Consider the following 22,900-nt stretch of genomic DNA (forward strand, 5'->3'; position numbering starts at 1 on the left):
GTTTGACGCACGAGCAACAACTATTGAGGAATAGAGTCAAAGAACGTTCCACATCCACAGAGACATATTACCATTTTTCATTTTATATTTTTTATTATCGTTATTGTCCTCTATTATTAATAAATATATATATATATATATATATATATATATATATATATATATATTGAATTTATTTGTATTATTTTCTAACATTTAAAAATACATGCATGCAACACAAAGTTTTCCTCTTAAATGACAAAGATTGTTACATGCGTGAATAGTTTAGTGAGAGAGCGCATGTGCCAGTTGATGAAAGAGCGCATGCGCTAGTTTATTTTCTTCTATAAATGGTGAGGTCTCAGTAACATCATCACCTTTCCTATCCACATTCTATTGCTATCACATATCATTCCTCAGACCTTAATAATCATGAGCTCTATGCCGCTATTGATTGCTGAAGATGGTTCACCACTTGTTGATATCGATCAGACTGATTTTGAAAATATTCCAGTATTACATTTATCCAGTCAAGATTCGATAAATGATTTTGATATTAACGACTTCGTTAACTTTGCAGATGTGCCAGAACCAAATGAGCAAATTATTATTGAAAATCCGATCGTTTCGCAATTATCATCACTCAAACACTCTTCATCTACCCTTCCTCTTGGTGTTGATAAGAAATCTAGAACAATCAAGAGGAAGGTTACTAAGGCATCTTCATCGATTGTCACTGACTTTAAAGAAAAGAAAGAATCCAAAAGTGTTGTGCGACAGAAAAAACCCGCAACGAAAAGTGACAGATCGAAGAGGAAGCCAAAAGGTACTCCTAAAGAAATGAAGAGTGATTTGAAAGCTGAACCGCTATCTTCTTTCAGTCCCCTCCATCGGTTTGGGGAAATGAAAAGGAAAGCAAAATACCGTCTTGTAAAGGCACAGATGACTATTGCTGAACTCGAAAAGAGTGAGCGAGCTATTAATGCTAATAATGAAACTCTTGAAGCATTAGATGCCAAGATTGCATTAGCGAAGGTTGAATTGGCTAGAATGTCTAAAGATGCTGATGAACTCCGTTCAAAAATAGGTAAAGATAAGCAATTCCATCAACGTTCGAGAATGCAAGCTCAGGCTGAGCTTGAGCAGTCGACTAAGCTTTATGAGACGGCATTATCAGTGAGAGATAATTGGCAAAAAGAGTTGGATACTGCATTTCAAAGTGACGGCGATTAGTTTTGGGAATGATGATGTGTTTTCAATATCGTGAGTTGAAAAATATAAGCGGGAATGGAGTATACAATTAATTTGGTTTGGTATACACAATATACAATATGGTATATACAATATTTTTCAATTCACATACTTATAATTGAAATGAAAACAATAATGAACTTTAATATTACTTTATTCATAAAAGTCACTATTAGATACATTTAAACCATATTTGATTCATCAATCCAAGAATTTTGTTCGCTAGGAAGACCTAACCACTTTACATATACTTTATTTTTTCTTCTCTTCAACACCTTCTCAATCAGATATACGTCAGGATTCTCGGTTCGTAATAACTCTTCTTCGTAAAAACATCCTCTAATCGGCTGTTCATTCATATCTTCAAGATTATAAGTCGTTGGGATGGTTTTATTAATTTTAACAATCTTGAATAGCTCCGTGGTAAAATTCGCAGTGTAAGACTTTTCAAAAATATTTTTGTATTTACTTATACGTACAATATCATTCAATTGGAATTTGGGTTTACTTTGTCTTCCTCCAATTCCATTGATACCCTTGAATTTCAATTTTGTTGTTGAATCAACATTGATGGGTGCCATACCTATTGTACGATGAACTTTATTATTATATCTACTAGTTATAATTGGAAGAATATCAAGCCATTTGTGGTGACCTCTCATCGAAAATTCCTTGTAGAGCCATGCCTTTATTGTACGAATCACTCTTTCTGCTATAGCTGCCTTCTTTGTGCTGAATGTTGAATAATGATTGATATTATATTCTCGCATGAGAGATGAGAAGCTTCTATTAAAAAATTCTTTCCCTTGATCGCTTTGTATATGTTTAGGGGAAAATTTGGCTTTCTTCAGTACATATTTCATTGCATTAGTTATTGTACTACCTGTTTTATCTTTAACTGGCACAGTCCATAGATATTTTGAGTAACAATCAATTACTACAAGTATATATCGGTATCCTTCATTACTTTTTGCATAAAGTTGTAGTTCAGCTAGATCTATTTGCCATAGATCTGCAAAACCTTTGATGGTAGTTATTCTTCTACGAAAATTACGTCTTGCAGGTCTATGTAATTCATTAACAACTTGTCGTTTGATATCACTTACTTCATTAGTCATTCTATTTCAATATGATTAAAGAGAAAAAAAGTGATAATGTTACTGCATTGAATGATGATGTGACAGTGATCATTACTTATGGATATATATTAATATATTATACCTTCTTCACGTAATTCTTCAATTATTGAAATTATTTCATTATCATGTCCGGTATGTCCAGCTGACTTTGATGCTACCAATAGTCGTAGGCGAGCAACTAACTCTTTCGGTGAATTCCAGTACACATAATTCGCAGGTTTAGAATTATATGTTTTCTCCATTTTCACTCGTTTGAGTGCTCCACCAATTTTACTTCTACTCCTAATTGGATATTGTCGTGAGTCTAATAGTGGTTTGATGACTTCACGAAATTTTTTAGAATTTGTATTTTTAAAACCATTCTTCAGATGATATTGTTTATATGGAGCATTCGTTATTTTCAATATTTTGGAATATACTTGACGAGTTTCTTCATTATCAACATCTTGTGGATTCTTCAAAAAGATCATATCATATAATTCTGGACTACCTGCGCATTCATATTTTTTCACTTTATTAGCATCCCAAAATGAAATGTTTCCATCTTTGAAATGTACCACTAGACTTCCCATTTTCAGCTTTTGTGTAATTGGATCCATACGTACGCCAAATGTTCCATCATATGCTGGATTTCTAGATTTTACATTATTCAAATGTTTCATCAAAACATCTTCACCACTTTCATTCATAACAGGTGAGATGTCAGGATCCGAGGAATCGATGTGGGACGATGATGGTGTTTCGAATAGAGTTGTTCTCATATCGTCTTGAAGTGTGCTCGTGTCACTATTCACAGATGATACACCATCAAAAGATTGTTTTCTTCCTATTGGAGTACTCATGGGATAATTTGAAGTAGATTGAACAGATCCACGATTTGGTGATAACACTGCTGATTTAGAAGTAGCGTTTGATGATAAAACATTCAATGGTTTCATTATGGGCTCATACAATCTTTCAAGTGTCGAACGATTTTCAATATTATCATTCTTGATAGAGTTGAATTTCTGTCTGACAGCTTCTGTTGTCTCTACTAGTTGACGTTTCAAATTCATTTCATTGTTTTTATGTTCAGAATCGTTTTTTGTATTCATAATGCCCTTTTTAAATTATAGCTCAATTCGTTGATGAAGTGACCTCTACAATATTCAGTGATCGAATAAGTTTCAAAAACAAGATCATGGGTATATAAAACTATCGAATCCTTTGCGATATCTACCTTCATCTATTTTTCTATCCTTATCAATTACTAGAAATCCATATTGATCCTCCCAGCATTTAACACACATCAATTGGAATTGTTTGAATGTTACATCGGGTGAAACATGATCTGAATAAATGTGATGTAAATTCGTCTCATCTTGTTTGAACATTATAATGAAATTGGTATTGTCACGCACTAACTGTTTGGGTACCCGTGAATATGTCTGTGCTAGATAAAAACAATCAACATCCTTATGACGTCCCATACAGAAATATGATCTAATAATATCTTGCTTTTCACATATCACATCATCGAAAATGAAAACAGAATTAGGCTTAGCGTCGGAGGGTTCCACTATTTCTGCATTATTGCTGAATGTATAAAAACCTAATCCTTTTATAGGTTCCAAAACACTTCGCAAGTACTGATATTTAGGTTGATTGAGTGACTTCGAATAGAGATACACATTTCTAAATCTCAATCCTTGTGGATGTGTTAATAGTGATATCATTGCATTCGTCTTTCCACAATTTGAAGGTCCTATAATGAGTCCTCGAACTGATGATGGAAGTAGTGGACCATGTCTGAATACTCTTTGTCCATTCAATCCACACCCAAATTTCTCATCTAGATTATCTACAGCAAACTTTTCTTTCTGTTTTACAATGCGCATCGTGCCGTGGTTGGAGACTATATAAATGTTATTAGCTTATTCATTTCAATGTGTACCATCAAACGATACGGACGTATTGAAAGTGATCGTAAAATTAAAAGAGGTTGTGGTTTTGTTAATGATTTAATAAACAAACTTCCTTTCGAATTACATCTACCTGGAGGATATCAATACTGTGGACCGGGTACAAAATTGAAACAACGTTTAGCTCGTAACGATCCTGGAATCAATAAATTAGATATTGAATGCAAAAAACACGATATTCAATATTCTAAGCATCCATCTGATCTTGCAGCAAGACATTTAGCCGACAAAGAACTTGAATACAGCGCTTGGGATAGGGTTAAATCAAAGGACGCGAGTATTGGGGAAAGAGCAGCTGCATTACTTGTCACCAACATTATGAAAGCGAAAAGACATATGGGCATGGGTTGTAGTACCAATAAGAAAAAATGTAAGAGGAAACAATCGAAGAAAAATAATATTAAAAAAGTTGCATTTGGTGCTGGGATAGTCCATAAAGTGCGAAATGTATTGAAGAAAGCTGGTGGGAATCAATTTGTGACGAATAATAGCAAAAAAGCTATCACTGTGGCATTGCAGGCGGCACGTAAATACCTTAAAGCTGCCGGTGGAAAGAAGAAAATCCGCACACCACGCATAATTCCTGTTCCCAAGATCGGTGGACTTTTACCATTGATACCAATTTTTGCTGGACTATCCGCACTAGGAAGTTTGGCGGGAGCCGCTGCTGGTATTACCAAGGCCGTGAATTCGGCAAAAGCCAGCAGAGCGGCTTTAATGGAAGCCAATCGTCACAATAAAACCATGGAGGCTGTAGCATTAGGCAAACGCGGAAGTGGAATATATCTCAAACCATACCGTAAAGGTTTAGGACTATATTTAAAACCATACAAAGCCACAAACAAAACAAAAAACTGATTGAACCCCTACCTCAGAGGCCTCTTACTGATCTCGATCTCAGTTATTATGCACAAAAAATGAAAATTCCACATTTTCGTGGTGTTTTTATGCGCGATAGATTACCATCTTCAGGTCCAAAACAAAACGAGACAGCTATTGTTAATTTAGATGGAATAAGTGGACCAGGAACACATTGGGTGGCATATAAAAAATGTGGGAAAGAAGTCACATATTTCGATAGTTTTGGAGATCTACCCCCACCATTGGAATTGACTCGATTCTTTCGAAAATGTTCGAATGTAAAAATCAAATATAACTATGATCGACAACAGAAATTTAATACAGTTCTCTGTGGTCACTTGTGCTTGCAGTTTCTCTCTAAATAATTTTCCAAATAAAAATGGATTCAACACCAAAACTGGATCGGGAGGCTATCAAGGGAATGGGGTTTTCACTTAGAATGTTTTCAAAATATGGTACCTTGAAAAAAATGGATAAAGTGATGCTTGCAAATATGCCTAAGGAAGTGATACTTGCATGTGTTGCACATGAGATTGCATATGTTTGGGAAAAGTTGCCTAAGCATCTGCAAGATGACATCGATATAATGAAACATAGATATTGTTATGAGCACCACCACGATCAAAATTCAGATTCGGATGTTAATGATGGTCCTATACCTCGAAAATCTATGTGTTGTATTTGTAATATAGATGATGTGAATATTGGTATCAATAAAAATGATACTTATTACAATACAACACCTTCCAAAAAGTGTAAATTGTCTCAAATGTGCTGTTGCTGTGTACAATAATAAATTGAAATGTGTTTCAAAATATTCATCAGTCATGTCACGAAAGTTCGAGCTACAAGCTGTCGGGACAAGTGTCTTGAGTGCGGATTTTTTTCCACCAATTGAATTGGATAGGAACAGTCGTTATGGATTAGGACTTTTGGGATTCTATGGATGCAATACAATCAATAATATAACTGAAGCTAATAACTTAGTTAGTTTTAGAATCAGTAATGACAACTCATCGATACCCCAAAAGTTGACAATTGAAATTCCATGTGGTGCTTACGAAATAGAAGAGATCAATGCCGTCATACAGAAACATATCATGTTCAGATTGTTTCATGATAAAAAACCAAATGATGTCGTTGCAGATGATATTTTCTATCTACACGCCAATAATAATACATTCAAATGTGAAATGCGATCCAAATATGAAATTGATCTGACACATCCAAATTCTATAGCAGAAATGATGGGGTTCGCTCATGGAATATTTCCACCAAATCAGATACATGAATCATCATTACCAATAAACATTACAACTGTGAGACTTATCCGCTTAGATTGCAATATAATATCAGGTTCATATATAAATGGTGAAGAATCTCACATTCTTTTCTCATTCGATATTGATGTTGAACCTGGCTACAATCTTACTAAAGAACCACACAGTATTATATATATGCCTGTCAGTCCAGAAGGTCGTCAATTGATTCACAACATTACAGTGCGTATTTTGGATGAAAAAAATAACCTTATCGATTTTGGAAGTGAAGAAGAGATTTTCATTATTTTGGAATTGAAGAAAATCGAATAACTGTTGTTATGGGTTTCATTTACAATAGACAAAATCGCATTGAACAATCCCAAACGAGTTGCACTATCAAAAAGAAAGGTGTGCATAAAAAGAAAAGTGTGCATAAAAAGAAGCTCATTCCACAAGTGTATGCTAAACAGTTAGCATATAACGCTCTGTCTGTGAGTGATCTTAAATTTTTGAAATCGATTGGATTGAAAGTGAGAAAATAACAATGGTGCTCGAAACAAACAGTGAAAAGTTGAATATATTCAATGAACCAGTGCTCGATCATTCTCTCATAAGTTTACATGAGCACACATATAAGCCCTATGGATCACCGCTATTCAGGAATTCGGATGAAATCAGAATTGCAATCAATAATCAAGATGTTATACTAGATATTGCCGACAGCTTCATTTACATAGAAGGTAAATTCACCCCCAAAGATGTAGCGAAAACATGCTATCTCTCGAATAATGCAATTGCATTTCTCTTTGACGAAATTCGTTATGAAATGGGTGGTGAACAAGTGGCTGTTGTTAGAAAACCTGGGATAACATCTACAATGAAAACCATGATATCATTTGGACAATCTCATGCTAACACATTATTGACATCTGGTTGGGGACTTTCACAATTGAAGCAAGATATCTTGGATACAAACAGTCATGTTTTTAGTGGAAAACTACCACTGAAATATTTGATGGGTTTTGCTGAAGATTACAACAAAAGTATCTTGAATGCCAAACAGGAATTGATTTTGATTATCGCTCGATCATTCAAAAACTCGTATATAGGTGAGGTTGATGCTGATTTGGAAATAAATAAAATCGAATGGAAAATAAGACATATTGTACCAGATGATAAACACAAGCTAAAACTTTTGAGTAGAATAAACAAAAGCGGTCTGAATGCCAAAATCAAGTTGGCGTATCGTATGTGGGACCTCTATGAACTACCATCATTACGTGGGACTTCTTCAGACATATGGGCCATCAAAACAACTAATGCATTGGAAACTCCTCGTTTTGTCATCATGGCATTCCAAAGTACTACCACATCTGAAGATAGAACACAGGATATTACAAAATTCACAACTGCTGATATCAATAGTATTCGAGTATACTTGAATTCTGAAGTTTATCCATATGAGCGTTGGAATTTGAATTTCGATAAAAAACTTGATGCTCCTGCTTATTATGCTTTTGAGAGTTTCCAGCGAAGTTATTATGATAAAGATATGAGTGAACCTCTGATGGACATTGGGCAATTTAGAGAGAATCCACTATTCGTCATCGATTGTTCCCATCAACCGAATGCAACAAAATCATCAACTATTGATATAAAGATTGAGTTTGAGACGAGGAAGACCAAGTTTCCAGACAACACTAAAGTATATGCATTAATTTTGCATGATACAGTTTTAACATACAATGCATTGGATGGTTCAGTTCATAGCAGATATTGACACTTTTTTTCACTCTATCATATACTGTTTTATGATCTTTTTTTTATTTGTAACTGACTTATATCATGTATTGTATTTTATATCATATTTATTGTTTTGTAATCATTTTCTATTGTATTTCATGAGATTTAAATAAATAAAACATGAAAATAATTCAAAGTTTTTTATTTGACATTATTTATGATTTACAGGAACATACAGACTATCTAAAATAACTTCTTCCTCATAATCATCATTTTCGCGACCATCTTCAATTTCCTCTCGATTTTCATCATTCAATTCAAAGTGATGAATAATCCATTCTGGCAAGTATGGTTGGAGGCTATACAGGAATCTTCTTAGGTTCAGTTCAATCATAACCTCACAAAGTTGCCACAATTCCAATTCATTATCCAAAAATTTGTTACAAACTTCTGCACCACTCCAATACTTCTCAGCATCACGAAGGCATAATTCGATTTGTTTTTCATCATAGCATACACTCATATCATAATTGCTTGCATGTTCGGCTCCATCACCCAACACCTTCAATTTAGACGACAAATGTTGAACCGATGATTTGAGATCTACAACATCGACCCAATCTTGACTTGCGTACTGCATCCACATCTTTAAATGGTGGAATTGAAACCGAATAAAAAAAAACAATAAGCAACCTCCAATTTTTCAGTGATATAATACTCACATTCCCATTTTACTTGTAGTTACAAAGTGGGTGTATTCAACTAAGTTAGTAATGTTTATATTTCCATATAATTATCATCTAATATATGAATATTAATAAAACAATAAGAAATTCATTATAATTACTATTATTATTCAATCATATTGAATTTGACTAGAGTTAGCGTTTTCACACCAAAAAACTTTGTAAGCTATGACCTAAAGAAATTCGCTATAAATTATTACAATTATTATTCAATCATATTGAATTTAACTAGAGATCGCGTTTTCATGCCAGCAAAACTTTGTTGGCTCTGTCCTAAATACACCATCGTATATTTACCACCTGATGAGTTGATACAAGATATATCGTCATCACTGAATTGCAACGAAATACGTTTTGGTAGCCATGTTTTAAATAATTTATCATTGCTCACATCTTGCAAAGTTAATAAAATTGATTTACCAAATCGTGTAGAATAAGTTGACATATTTTTAATTATGTACACTTCATCAATTGGCAATGATGATAAGGCCTTTTGCTCTAGTATTTCAACCTCCTGTACAATCAAATTATTAATTTTATTCAAGTCTACTTTTGAAACGGACATGATGATAATATATATGAAAATATAAACAATTTCCAACAGACAAATACACTCACCGTCTTCCTTCTATTACGAACTGAATAACACTCTACCAATTGCTAACTGCTGCAGATATATTCGTCTACTGATTTCATAGTGTGCCAGCCATTTCTTTTATATTAAACAGTGCGAGTCACCCCCACCATGAAACCGCGAAAGGTTCACATTGCTAGTTGCTATCCACTAGAGATGCCTGACGTCACAGCCAAGCCCATCTCCCAATTTGATGCGATAACAGTTGCCGGCACGAGCAAGCAGTGATCGTTGCGCTCTCGGAGAGGGCAGACGTTTGCACAGTCCTCGCCCGCCTGCGTGTCACCATCAATAGCGAGGGTAGGGTGATGCGTTACCTCACATCATTCACTGCTTCGAGAGCGATAGCCGAACAAGCAATTGTCGTTGCGCTCTCGGAGAAGACAGACGTTAGCACAGTCCTCGCCCGCCTGCGTGTCACCATTGATGGCGAGTCTGGGGCGTTACGTCACATCCTTCACTACATCGAGGGAGGTGAGAGCAGACCGATGAATACGCATTACTCTGCCACACGTCGTGGAGTGAACATGTCGCTCTCTAGCCGTTGAACGGTTATTGCTGTGACGTCACTCCACTACTAACCTGGTGCCCTCACACCGATGGAGCATTCATTACTTGGAGGATCTTCGAAGTATGCAGACGTATGTTTGTACATAGACAAACAAGCACATGATGAAACCCTGTACCGTGCATTCTCTAACACACACACACACACACATACACACACAAAATCTCATATGAAAAAAAAAATCTGAACGATCCATGCACCAGACACTTCAAGGTCACAACGCCTTGACTTCACTGCACAACAAAAAAAAAAGCAAATAACACGTCATATTGGTGGGGGGAGTATTAGAACCGGGAAAAAAATTCTGAACGATCCATACACCACACCCTTCAAGGTCACATCACCTTGACTTCACCAAACAACAACCAATAAAAAAGCAATTAATACGTCATAGTGGTGGGGGGAGGCTTAGAACCGGCTCAAATCTCCTACTTTTACTGAGTTAGCGTTTTTTATCTTGACTAATCGCGTATTTTTTCCTATAATTTGCTTCATTTTGTTGATGAATTTTTCTGTTATGATGTTTGGATCTTCTTCGTTGTACATATCCGTCCAGTGTTCTTTTTGCAATTGAAGTCTCAGACTATCGTACTTGATATATTTTTTGAATTGCCTTTTTTCAGAACAAGAATCAGAGCTGTGATTTAGTTTAGGAATAGTTAAAGCAATTGGGTGATGATCTGTTATATTTGCCTCAAATATAAACGACTCTATTTCAGCATTTATGCTTTTCACAAAGAAGTGGTCAATGCAAGTTTTGCCCTCCGGACGAGTGACTTTGTTAATATATGAGAGAAAACCATGAACATGCAATATGTTTTTATATTCTTCTACATAATTATTGTCAGCTAACAGATCAATATTCAAGTCTCCCGTTATAATGTGTATATCATTTTTCTCAGAAGTATTCAAGTAATTCAATAGCTCGGTGAAGAAATTTATAGAAAAATTATTTACTGATTTCAATATTTTTCATACACTCCCCCCCCGAAACATGTGAAACTATAGTTGAAAAGACTAGCCGTTTTTCTCATAAAAATGACGCCACAAGAATTTTGGTTGAAGGATAATAAAAACAAACTTTTTTTATGTAGAGTTCAAAGCATACATCTTGAAAGTATGTAATTTGATCTATACACAAGTTTTATTTAATTGAAGTGAATACCAGTTGAAATTATCATCGTCCTGACAATATTTGTATTCAAATTCATCAGAGTAAACAAGTGGAATTATAACTTTTTGTCTGTTCAAGCGGTATGAAGTTAGAGGATAGTGCAACCTGTTGAAAGAAAATTCGGAGAAATTAATGATTTTTTCAATCAACAAGAAATCACTAATGTTTTTTTTTTCGAAACAAAACACAAGCACTACAGGAAAATCCTTAAGGTGTTCTCAGAGCGATGCCTGTGCGAAAGTAGCGTTTCACGATGAATTTGAATTGCTGGAGAATAAATCTATTTGAAAAAACGTTCTCAGGAAGTGTATTTCACATAAACGCAGTTCTTCAGATGAAAAAGTGCTCAAGCAGTGAAGTTCGAAGTGTACTGAGTTGAACCTTGAAACGATGAGCAGCCATAGTTCGTCGCGTATTTCTGATATGTACTGCTCTTGGTGGGATCAAATGTGCCAAGTCACTTGAAGACTTCCCGTGAAAGTATCTATAGAAGAGAGACAAATCTCCTACCTTTTTTCGATGTTCCAAACTATCAAGGTTGCACGTGTTGTTCGCGTCTCCAATCAGGCAGAGCTCCATACATGAGAACAACACTCCAAAGAAGGTCTAATCTGAGCTTTATAACGCATCAAAAGTTGCTGAGATGTGTACAGTTTTCTGATTCGGAACAGTGTTCCAAGCTTTTGGGAAACAGCCTTTGCAATTCCATCGACATGATTGTGCCAAGACATATTGGTGTCCATTTTAACCTCCAACAAACTTATCGAAGCAGAAAACGAAATTGTCTCACCTGACATTATTATATCCGGTTCGTAGACATGTATCATCTTGGAGAAAACTGATGCCTGGGTTTTTGTGGCATTGAATTGAACTTGGTTACTTTCACCCTAATTTGAAATCCCTTCAGATCCTCATTCGATCCGATCCGACAAGCCATAGCATCGAAATTTAGCAAGCAAACCCTTATGCCACACACGGTCAGAGGTCTTAGAGATATCAAGCGCAACAGCTTTTGATTCTCTATGTTTCTCGATTGCGTTATTCCAAATATGAGTGACATACGATAGAAGGTCGCCTATTGATATCTTTGTTTCCGAAAGCCATATTAATGATCGCTCAAGATGTTGAAGTCTTCCAAATGTTTGAGGACATGGTGGTTCACGACTTTCTCCATAATTTTTGATATTACTGATAGAAAAGCGACTGGTCTATAGTTATTTGAACGATTTTTTTTGAACTTCTTCGAAATAGTTTGAACGCGAGCTATCTTCCGACAAGAAGGAAAAACTCTTTGCAAAATACTGGTGCGAGTTCATTTGCGCACTTTTTGGGTACGATGATGGGCACTTCATCGGGGCCAGACGCCTTGTTGATATTGAGCTGTTTCAAAATTCGCCTGACTAAACGATGTCGAAAAGTAATTTCCGGCATTGTAGATTCTAATGTGGGAATAGAGGGTGTTGCCTTTCTCAGAAAATCTACTTTGGAGTGAGACGCAAATTGTTCAGCTAGTAGATTCGCTTTTTCTATGGCTGTTGTTGCAATTCAACCATCCGCTTGTGTTAGTGGTGGAACTATGGATTTTGTAAAGTTCTGATTAACAACTTCAGCTACCGACCAGAAGGATCTAGACCCGTTAGGATTGGCAAGCAGTTTATCCCTAATTCTATGATTGTGAAGTTCTTCGCTTTCATTTATCCCAAGTTTGCAGCTGTTGCCAGCATTAACAAACCTAGTTCGGTTTTCGGCATTGGGGTTTTTGCACCACTCCCGGTAGGCAAGATTTTTGAAGGCGAGAGCTTGCTAATTTAAATATTTTACAAACAAGATTTCTTAGTGGAAAACTCAACTCAAACTTATTGGTTTATCATCTCTCACAATCTGAAAAAATCAAAGATAAATCAATACAGAATCTGCTGGAGTGTAATAAAGGGCAAACTGAAAAGTTCATCCCGAAAAGTTACTGCATATTCATAAATTTTGCCTACAAACTGAAAAAAAAAATCAAATGAAAAAATCAAATAATGATACTTAGCTTGTGTGAAAAGGAATTAGAAATATTACAGTTTTAAGCGAAATCTTCATAGTGAAAACGGAAAAGGATTGTTTTCTGAAACGTTAACCACTTAAGGAAGCTGACTATCGATATTTAAGTTCTTCAATTGATTTTTTTCAACTTCTATGAATACGTCAAGTTACCGACTTCCAGTAGTTTATATACTCTGCAGTAACTTTTCGGGGAGAACTTTTCAGTTGTACTGAATTCTCTATTGATTCTCTATTGATTTCTTCAATTTTTCCAGATTGCGAAAGGTTATAAACCCAAAGAACAGTGTAAAAAACCTAATTGAAATATTTTCAGAAAGGATATGACTGAATGTATTTCTAACAGGAAACTTAGCTCACTTAAAAGTCCCAAATTGAAAAAGATGATATGGGGTGGAGTTTCAGGAATGAATAATTATTCTTCACAATTTCGATCAAAACAAGACATATTTGTTTGAATTGAAAGTGATATACTTTCGAGAGAGATTGACTTTTGGGAAAGAAAGGTTTTGGCATTTCACTTCTTCATCATTATACGGAATAAAAACGAGGAAATCTTCCAAAGAAAAGAAGAAAGTGATTAATTTCAAACTAAACTCTTCACAACAGGCCTTCTAAAACTATGGGTCGCGACTCCGAATGGGGTCGCGTAGCAAAATTCTGGAGTCGCGAGAGATTTTAATGTCAAATATTTGAATACACGATTTTATAACATCTAGTATTTGTGCAGAGTCACACTCGCAGAATGGAAAAATTGCTGTTGAATATGCACATATGGTGCAAGAGCGATGATGATAAAAATATTTGTTTTAAATATTTTTTCAAGCTGCTCATTATGATCATATAACTTTCACTCATTGCCTCTTTCTTCGAGATGCCCTTGCAGCGAAAAAACTGGCACCAAAATTGAACGACGTGCTTCAGGATGCTGAGAGAGAGAGAGAAAAAATATATATTTTATTGTTGAAGAAATCAGATTCTTATTGACAAAACATGTTAGGAAAAAAAACTATTAGAATGCTCTTTAAAATATAAAAAATATTCACAAAAGTGGAACAATCCTATACTAATCAGTTAAGATTATAAATTTTGTTAAGAGCGATGCCCTCAACAGCCGCTTATTTTCAAATCTCTGTAAGGATACGGATTCCAACTACACAACTCTATTATTACATGCAGAAGTGAGATGGTTGTCAAGAGGTCAAAGTTTGAGTAGATTATTGTTGTTGAAGGACGAAATCGAAATATTTTTTACCGAACGACAATGTTAACTTGCTGTTTTTTTTCAAAATGACTAATGGCTATCCAAGCTGTGTTATTTGTCAGATATATTCGCGAAAGTAAATGATCTCAGCTTGTCTTTTAAGGAAAAATCGCGATTTACTTCGAATGATAAAATTGAAAGTTTTATTAAAAACATCAACATTTGGAAAAGTAGGGTAGACAAAAATTTGCTCGAAATGTTTTCCAGTGTCAAAAATTATTGTACATTACTTAAAAGCGTTAGAAACACAGTTCCGTACATATTTAATGTAGCTTGGATTCAAAAGCCGTTTTGGATTAGCTTGAATGAGATTGATCATCTGCCACTTGAAGCTAAAAAGGAATTTGCTGAACTTTCGAGCTGAGCTGGATCGGAACAAGAACTGAATTCGCCACAATCGCTGATGTGGCGGTGAATGTTCTTCTGTCATTCAACACCACATATTTATGTGAAGTTACTTTCTTAGTTTCAACACATATTAAATCCCAATATCGTTCATCGCTAAAAAATGTTGAAGAGTTGAAGAGCAGTGTCAAACATTCCACCAAGATTTAATTTGTTATCAAGCAATAAAAAACAGGCACATCCAACTCAATACATTTTTTTTTACTTTTAATTTAATACTTAACACTCAACCACTGCGTTCGAATATATTCGAGCAACGGTCGGAATACCTTTTTATTTTTGTTATTGCAAAAAATGCAATTTTGATGAAAAATAGGGCATATTATTTTTGTAACTATAATAAATACAATTTCACAACTTTTTGTGCAATTTTCAATTTTAAATTTTTGTATGTTTCTATGAGAATCCAAAAACTATATATTTTCAAATGTATATATATATATATATATATATATATATATATATATATATATATATATATATATTTATGGTTATCTAATAAATGAAACATGGGAAAATATTCATTCATCTTTTTTTTATACTTATATGGGGTCGTCAGAAGCCCTACTCCACAAAAATATGTAGAGCATGCAAAAAAGTAATTTCAGACACAAACTGAAGGAAAAAGCCCACTAAAAACAACTACTTTCATTTAAACATCGAAGTATACGAAGAAAATACATTCCAGAACACTATTTTCATATAATCATTGAATTATACGAAAAAACACTTTTTTATATTCAGTTTATACTCCAAACATTCGTTATGAAATTGATCAGATATCGTTCATAGGATAGGCACGCAATATAGTATACAGTTTAGTAAAAATTTCACTTACATGGAACACTGTCATCCGTAATGGTTGGCATCCGATATTTCGGAATAAGTCCTGATGCCTCTTCAGCAGCAATTTGGATAACATTACAAGGGAAAGCACTCGATTCATTCATAATATTTTATTATGTCAGGAATTTGTTTTGTTTAATGATTGAGAAGTAGAAAGCCAGAAACTTTCTTCTCTACACATTTTTGATTTGCAGATAAAAAAACATTCACATCTTTAGTGAACCTATTGTTTTACAACGTAACATTTTTCGAGGTTTTTTATTCCTTACAAAATTCGAAAACACTCATATTTTTCTATACTGATGAATTTTTTTCTCGATACTAATAATTATAATTTTTGTGACTGAAACAGTGGTCTTTTGTCATCAAAACATCTTTCAGATGGTACACACTGAGTAACATAACAGTAGAAAAATTTAACAAAACCAAAAAGTGTTTTTTCAGAACTAGGTTTTCGCATTTTTTTACAAATTTTTCCACAGTAATTTTATTTTTATTTTACATCATATAAAATTAAATGGATAAAAAATACCGCTGCTGATACATAACAGTGCTGATGCACTGTTTCCAGTGCATGGGTATTTTAGAATGAAATTCTTGTAGTTTTTTGTAGGTTCAAAATGAAATGTTTTCCTGGAAATTGTTATTCGAACAGAATACAGCATGATCAAAACTAGAAAAGGTGAGTTTTCACCGGATTTCGTGAAAAACATCTGATTTTCGTAGGATGAAAGAAACAAAAACATTAAATCTGGTTTTTTCAATTTTCTGAAACGAATTGGCTTAGGTTGTAGATATTTATACTTCTATAACACTTTGGCATTTTTCAATAAGTGGTCTAGTTTCATTGGAAATAATTAAAAACCATTTTTCACATCTAAAATTCACATCCATTTCATCCCCAGTACCTTGATTTGACTTCAGTTCATTTTTCCTGTGACGAGCATAACATTTTCTATATTTTCTAATCATTTCATGCTGTTTTATCTTTTTTCTCTTTCTTTTTTTTTCTAACAGGCTCCTGCGCGGGCCTATATTACATTTCATTCAACGTTGTTGCATCATGCTGAAATAAAACCTCTCGAAATTACAAAATCCTTTATTATCCAATAAATAAACACATCCCGACCACATTTCAATCAAGACATAATATACCTGAAATATTTATTTAAATTTCGAATTATAAGAGATCCACGGTAATTCCATGAATCCAGTAAAGTTCTGTTTGTTGAGAAATTCTCAAGACTACTACAAATAATTCGAGACTGGGAAAGATGCTAACTTCAAAGAAAAGATGTAACATCCTATTTATTTAAACAACCTCATTGCTGGATTCGTTACTTTTAATTAAATTTTCTATGGTAAATAAACTGGAATTTTTGTTCTTCCTCGAAGATTCGAACACATGTTTTTCATTTTCCGACGATACTTCCGTCGATCTGGTGACTAGGGAGAGAGCTTGTTCCTGGAAAATAAGAAATGTAGATTAGGTTTAGGAAAAAAGATCAAAGAGATAGTTTATGAATCAAAAATACAGTATATTACAAAAAATAAATAAAAAACATTGTACCTATTCATCTTTATAATGAAACTTTTTCATGTCAATGTAAATGATGGATAGATAGATAGATATTTATTAATCATACACCAATTTATATTGGATTGATAAGTCAAAATAGAACAATGTTAAAATAATAAAACAATAAAACACTTTAAAAACATTCTCAAACCAAGCAACACTAAAAGTAGGTAGTACACAGTACACTGTTCATTACAGTCCGAAATGAATTCTGAAATACTATAAAATGCCCTATAGATAACAGAATCTGAATCTGAACAGGTTTGGCTGATTCCTCTAGTCATCATGTTGCATGGTAAGAAAGTTTGCCGCAGCATATTTTGAGGATTTTTCATAAGTCGAGTAGTTGACAATTTCCAATCTGAATAGTTTTCTTTGACGGGTTGGGTAGTGGTGGTCAACCGCATTTTGAATAAAATGGTTTTTATGAATGTAGGCAGATATTAATAATTTATACAAATAGATATCAACTCGTGAATGTCAATATTCTCTGCAAGATTCTCGAAAACCCAAGTGGAATATCAATCCTTTCTGTATTATAAAGACTCTGGTGCTACCAGTAGCGGGACCATAAACTATAATATTATGACTAATAGAAGAATATACCAATGAATAGTAAACGCTTGTGAGACCTTTCTCATATAAAAGCTCTTTAAAAACCTCAACGCAAAGAAGTGCTTATTCCAGGTGGAATAACTCCAATGCAACTCCAATGCAGTTGTACCATTTTAGGTTTTAGTCGACGATTGTACCCAAAAACTTGGAGCTACTTTGAAATGTGATTGATGAACTGTTTGTATACATTATATATATAGGCTCTTCTCGTAGTCGATATGTGGAATTGAATCGTAACAGTCTTCGTGTAGTTTATTATTAAATTGTTCTTCTGACACCACTGGTCGAATTGATTTGATACGTTTCACTAGTTCACCTCTGTTAGGGCCAGAATCATCTGCGAACACGTAAACCTTTTCATCTTCCACATGGTCCGGAAGGTCATTTATAAATAACAAAAAAATCAGTGGACCCAGGACACTACCCTGAGGAACTACTGAATCCACTAAGAATTCATCAGATGTTTAAGCATTCACTCTAACTATCAGTTTCCTCACTTCTAGGAATGAACGGAACCTGTCCTCAATTTTTCCACATATACCGAGTGCATACATTTTTGTGAAGATGAAAGGCATGGGATGAGTCGAAAAACAATCCAATGATTACTTCACCTGTCTCCATCTAATCCTGTATCAGCTGAATCAAATATCTAGTTGCAGTTTCAGTAAAATATCCTTTTCTGAAACCATGCTGGTTTGGGCTGAGTATATTGAACTTTTTTATGTTATTGGTTCAGCCTATGTGCCATCCCTTTCTTCAATTCCTTTGACAATATACTCAGTAATGCAACATGCCTATAGTTGAGCAAGGAATGTCTGTCATTTTTCTTGTAGACAGGTGATACTAAGGATATTTTTAGCCGACTTGGAAATTGACCCGTAGAAGATCAACCGTCACTCATCAGATAACTTGATGAGAGATATTGTCAATCAAATATAATTTATTAACAAACATGCTTATGATAACTTGATTATCAAAAAGTGTTCATAGCTATTTTTAATTGAATTAATTTCAATAATTTTTTATCACATTCAAGAATTGAAGCTATTTGATATGTGCGAGAGAGAAAGTGAACGTCCGAGGTCTGTGTGATAAAAAAGGCACAACATAGCAGCTGCACGCTACCTGACCATCCCTCTCATTGCTCCTAGATACGGTCATTGTACTCATTGTAATTCCGTAGAAATGCTGGAGTATGTATGTCAACCCATACTTCGCCCTATTGACAGAGCAGTTTTTGAATTTCTGAAAACCTTTTTCTATGAATGTCGAATACCGAATGTGGCTGAAGTGAAATCCTGGACGTCATATTACGAGACTTCAATTTGGTGAGCTACTGAGTAAAGCTCGAAGTGAAGCAGCCACTCCACAAAACGATATTTCAGCGTTTGAAGCCACACGTGTGTTTCCGTGAATCGTTCAGCAGTACCTGAGAAGGCATACGCATCATCTTCACAAGAAACGAAACATCAACTAACTGTTGATAATAAACACAACAATCACTCTATGATTCAACGCGACCCAGCATAAAAGAATTTGCAACATTTCATAAAACACCATCAAAAATATTTCTCGATACAACTCTGATTTCAATCAATAAAAAAGCAGATCAAGTAAAAAAGCGAGCTGAACAGATTAACGTTTCATATATTTATGAATCCTGAACATGTTCAGAAACATGAACAAAATAAAAAAACATCAAAGAACAGAAAGAAAAACTGAAATCACTGAAAGGAAAGAACAAGAAATTTGAAAATGCCGAATAGAAACTATCGAATCAACATCCAGCAGCGAAGGTGAGTTGATTTTTGACAACAGTGAATCTGCTTCGGGTGGTGCAATGAAGAACTTGATTCTAAAAAGGATTGCTAAAGATTTGGTGTGAACTCTAATGAAACTGAAAAGACTGAAGACTGGATCCTGTGGGAGTTGTGCTTAAACTGGGTGCACGAAAACTGCACAGAATACTCTGATATGTGTCATACCTGCAGAAATGATTGGGCATTAAAAATATATTACAAAAAAAGCAAGGGTGCAGGTGAGAAGATCCAGAATTAGATATGGTCATCACTCCGTTAGTACTATGGCTATACATATCCGATACTCTAGGAGAGATGGGAGTTTTTAAAATTTTGTTTGTTCCACAATTATCTTCTTCTCATCATTCAATTTCACTTGGAGTAGGTATAGTAAGTACAACCATGAAGAAGTGGTCCGAAATTTCGTTTTCGCATTTTTTTAATCCTATAATTTTACAAAATGGCTCTCAACCGAACTTACCTTAGTGAGGCACATATTATGTTTCTGTAAACTATTCAGTAAAAATCGTACAATAATGTGTATGTATTTTCATCAAATATGAATCAATTCCATGACACATCTCATGAAACAAAGTTCGAAATCAATGAAATAACTCACGCTTTTCCTTAAGAATATGAATCATAAGTTATTTTCTTGCTATCTATGTTTTCCTCATTTCATCATCAAAGAGAGAGAAGATAAACTTTTTTGAATAAAATTTTGTGGTAACTTCGATTTTTCTGTGTTTGAAAATATTGATTCGCTAGATATTCACTCAAAAAACTCTATATTTTCTACGTTATAAATAAAAAAAAATATATTAAGAATTCGTTTTGAGTTTCGATTTACCCAACAATAGAGATAAACATTTTGTTCAAATTATCATTTGACAATATAAAGTGTACATTTCAAAAATATTCTCATAATTAAACAGACTCTCCAAATAAATGTTCATTGGAAATGGGGATGGTTGAGAATATTAATTTTTTGACGTTATTTTTGGCATGACTTCTAACCTACTTGGTATATACCATACGATCTCATATATTTGAAAAGCACTTCTCTGACATAATGACATTAAAAAAAAATAAATGGAATATTCAAAGAAATGAAAACTGAGAAAATAATGGATTCATATTTCTGGAATAAACAAAAACAAAAAACGATATTTCACCAAAAAGGAAAAAAGTGTCTATCTCGTCTTGTATTTGTAGATCTTTTGCTAGAAAAATCCTCGCTCGTTTACTTTGTAGTGAATGTTCAAGAGGTAGCAAAAACCTATGTGAATTTTTGGAGCTTCAACTAGCGTTTCCTAATATGACTGATAACCAGTCCGTGCAAAGTTTATTGTTGAATCATCTGGAAATAGAACTTTTAACGAGTTATGATCAACTGGATCACCAAATATGCGCCAAACTAACTGACTATTATAAGACAAGTATAGTTGAGGCACCAGTCAATCTAATAATATCACTGATGATCTTCAGACATGACTCAACCCCTGACGGAAGCACCAAACTCTTACGAAAGTTCAAAATAGTTTTCCCTGCACCTGAAAAAGCAAATGCTCCACTGAAATGAATCACGTCGCCCCGGAGCGCCAATTAATTTGTGTTGCTGTTATTTCATAATTTTCTAATTTGTATTATAGTCCGGTCAAATTAGACTAAAAAATAAGAGTGCAAAAAGCTGCGAATGCGTGTAATCGTTCAAAACATAATTTGAAATTAGATTTCGAAGTTCTGAATGATTGCGATGCCTGGAAAAAAATTTATTCGAGGTCAAAAGTCAAAAATCTCGAAACAAATTTGTTTTTCGCGATTTTCAGGAAAACGGTGAGTTTTATCATGAAATGATTCCAGATAAAAATTGTAGATCATAAAATTTTCTACAAAAAAAGTATCAATATTTTTTTCTTAGAGCCACCGTTTCTGAGATACGACGAGTCAAAAAGTTGTAAAAGTTGTAATCGTCATTATATGCATAAGTATGCCACGTATATACATCTCTGAAGTTGTAATTTAAGTAAAAATATTTTTCTATTGGTATACATAAGCATAACCTGTTTCCAACGGGTCAATATTGAAATTAACAATACTAATACGACATACATCATTGACGGTGGATACTTACTAGATCGTGTTGTGTGGTATAATAAAGAAACATTCAGCATTATTTTAGATGAATACGTTCAGAATGTACGTAGACATTTTGATGCCAGAATTACGGTCGTATTTGATGGCTATGATGATTGCACGAGAAATATTAAAGCTGCAGAACAACGGCGTCGAACTTCAGCAACATCTTCATCTTTCGATATTCTATTTGATGAACTTATGACAGTTCCTACAAATCAACAGAAAGTTCTTGCAAATACAACAAATCTCGGTTCATTTCAATGTTGAAGGAAAAGTATATTGGCGAAAATATATTGGTTAAACAGGTTAATAACGATGCCGACGTACTGATTATTGAAACAGCTATAGAAAAATTTAATTTGATAAATACAACTATTGTTGTTGGTGAAGATGTAGACTTAGTCGTACTTCTTACTGCTCGAACTCACTCACTTACTGCCTGAAAAAACTATTTTCTTTCTAAAGACAGGAAAAGCTCGAAGTCAAACCGAAATATATTCGTCAAAAAGTTTATCGACTTTTGCAAAGAGTCAAAATCATGTACTATTTTTACACGCAGTAACTGGCTGTGATACGACGTTTGCATTCCACAGGAGGGGTGAAGCAACAGTCTTTAAAATGTTTGAAAAACAAGATTTAGTTCAATGTGCTGAAGTTTTCAAATGAAAAATAATTCGACTAAACAAAAAATTATCACCAACGGGATTCAGTTTCTTCTTTCTATATACAAAGCTCCCAAAAAAAACACCTGCTTAGATGAGTATCGATATGCATGTTTCGTAAAAAACATTACAAATAAGAAACAGGTGCAATTAGCTTATCTTCCTCCAACCTCAGTTGCTGCTCATCAACATCTTTTCCGGGTATATTACCAAGTTCAAGTGTGGCT

General features: G+C 34.2%; 1 protein-coding gene across 3 annotated transcripts in view; it reads right to left on the bottom strand.

The window, feature by feature from the left end:
- Window positions 1-16,965: 16,965 nt before the first annotated feature.
- Window positions 16,966-22,900, bottom strand: part of LOC111514884 (fork head domain-containing protein L1) — a 33,001-nt gene continuing 27,066 nt past the window's right edge. For all 3 annotated transcript variants that reach the window (XM_074186812.1, XM_074186807.1, XM_074186816.1), the window contains exon 3: window positions 16,966-17,344. In XM_074186812.1, coding sequence (XP_074042913.1) covers window positions 17,192-17,344 — 153 coding nt within the window. In that variant the 3' untranslated portion in view covers window positions 16,966-17,191. The remainder of the gene's footprint in view (window positions 17,345-22,900) is intronic.

Source organism: Leptinotarsa decemlineata, unplaced genomic scaffold (assembly GCF_025532065.1).
Source record: "Leptinotarsa decemlineata unplaced genomic scaffold, Ldec_3_MD MMD2_P_RNA_scaffold_11, whole genome shotgun sequence".
Classification (NCBI taxonomy): domain Eukaryota; kingdom Metazoa; phylum Arthropoda; class Insecta; order Coleoptera; family Chrysomelidae; genus Leptinotarsa; species Leptinotarsa decemlineata.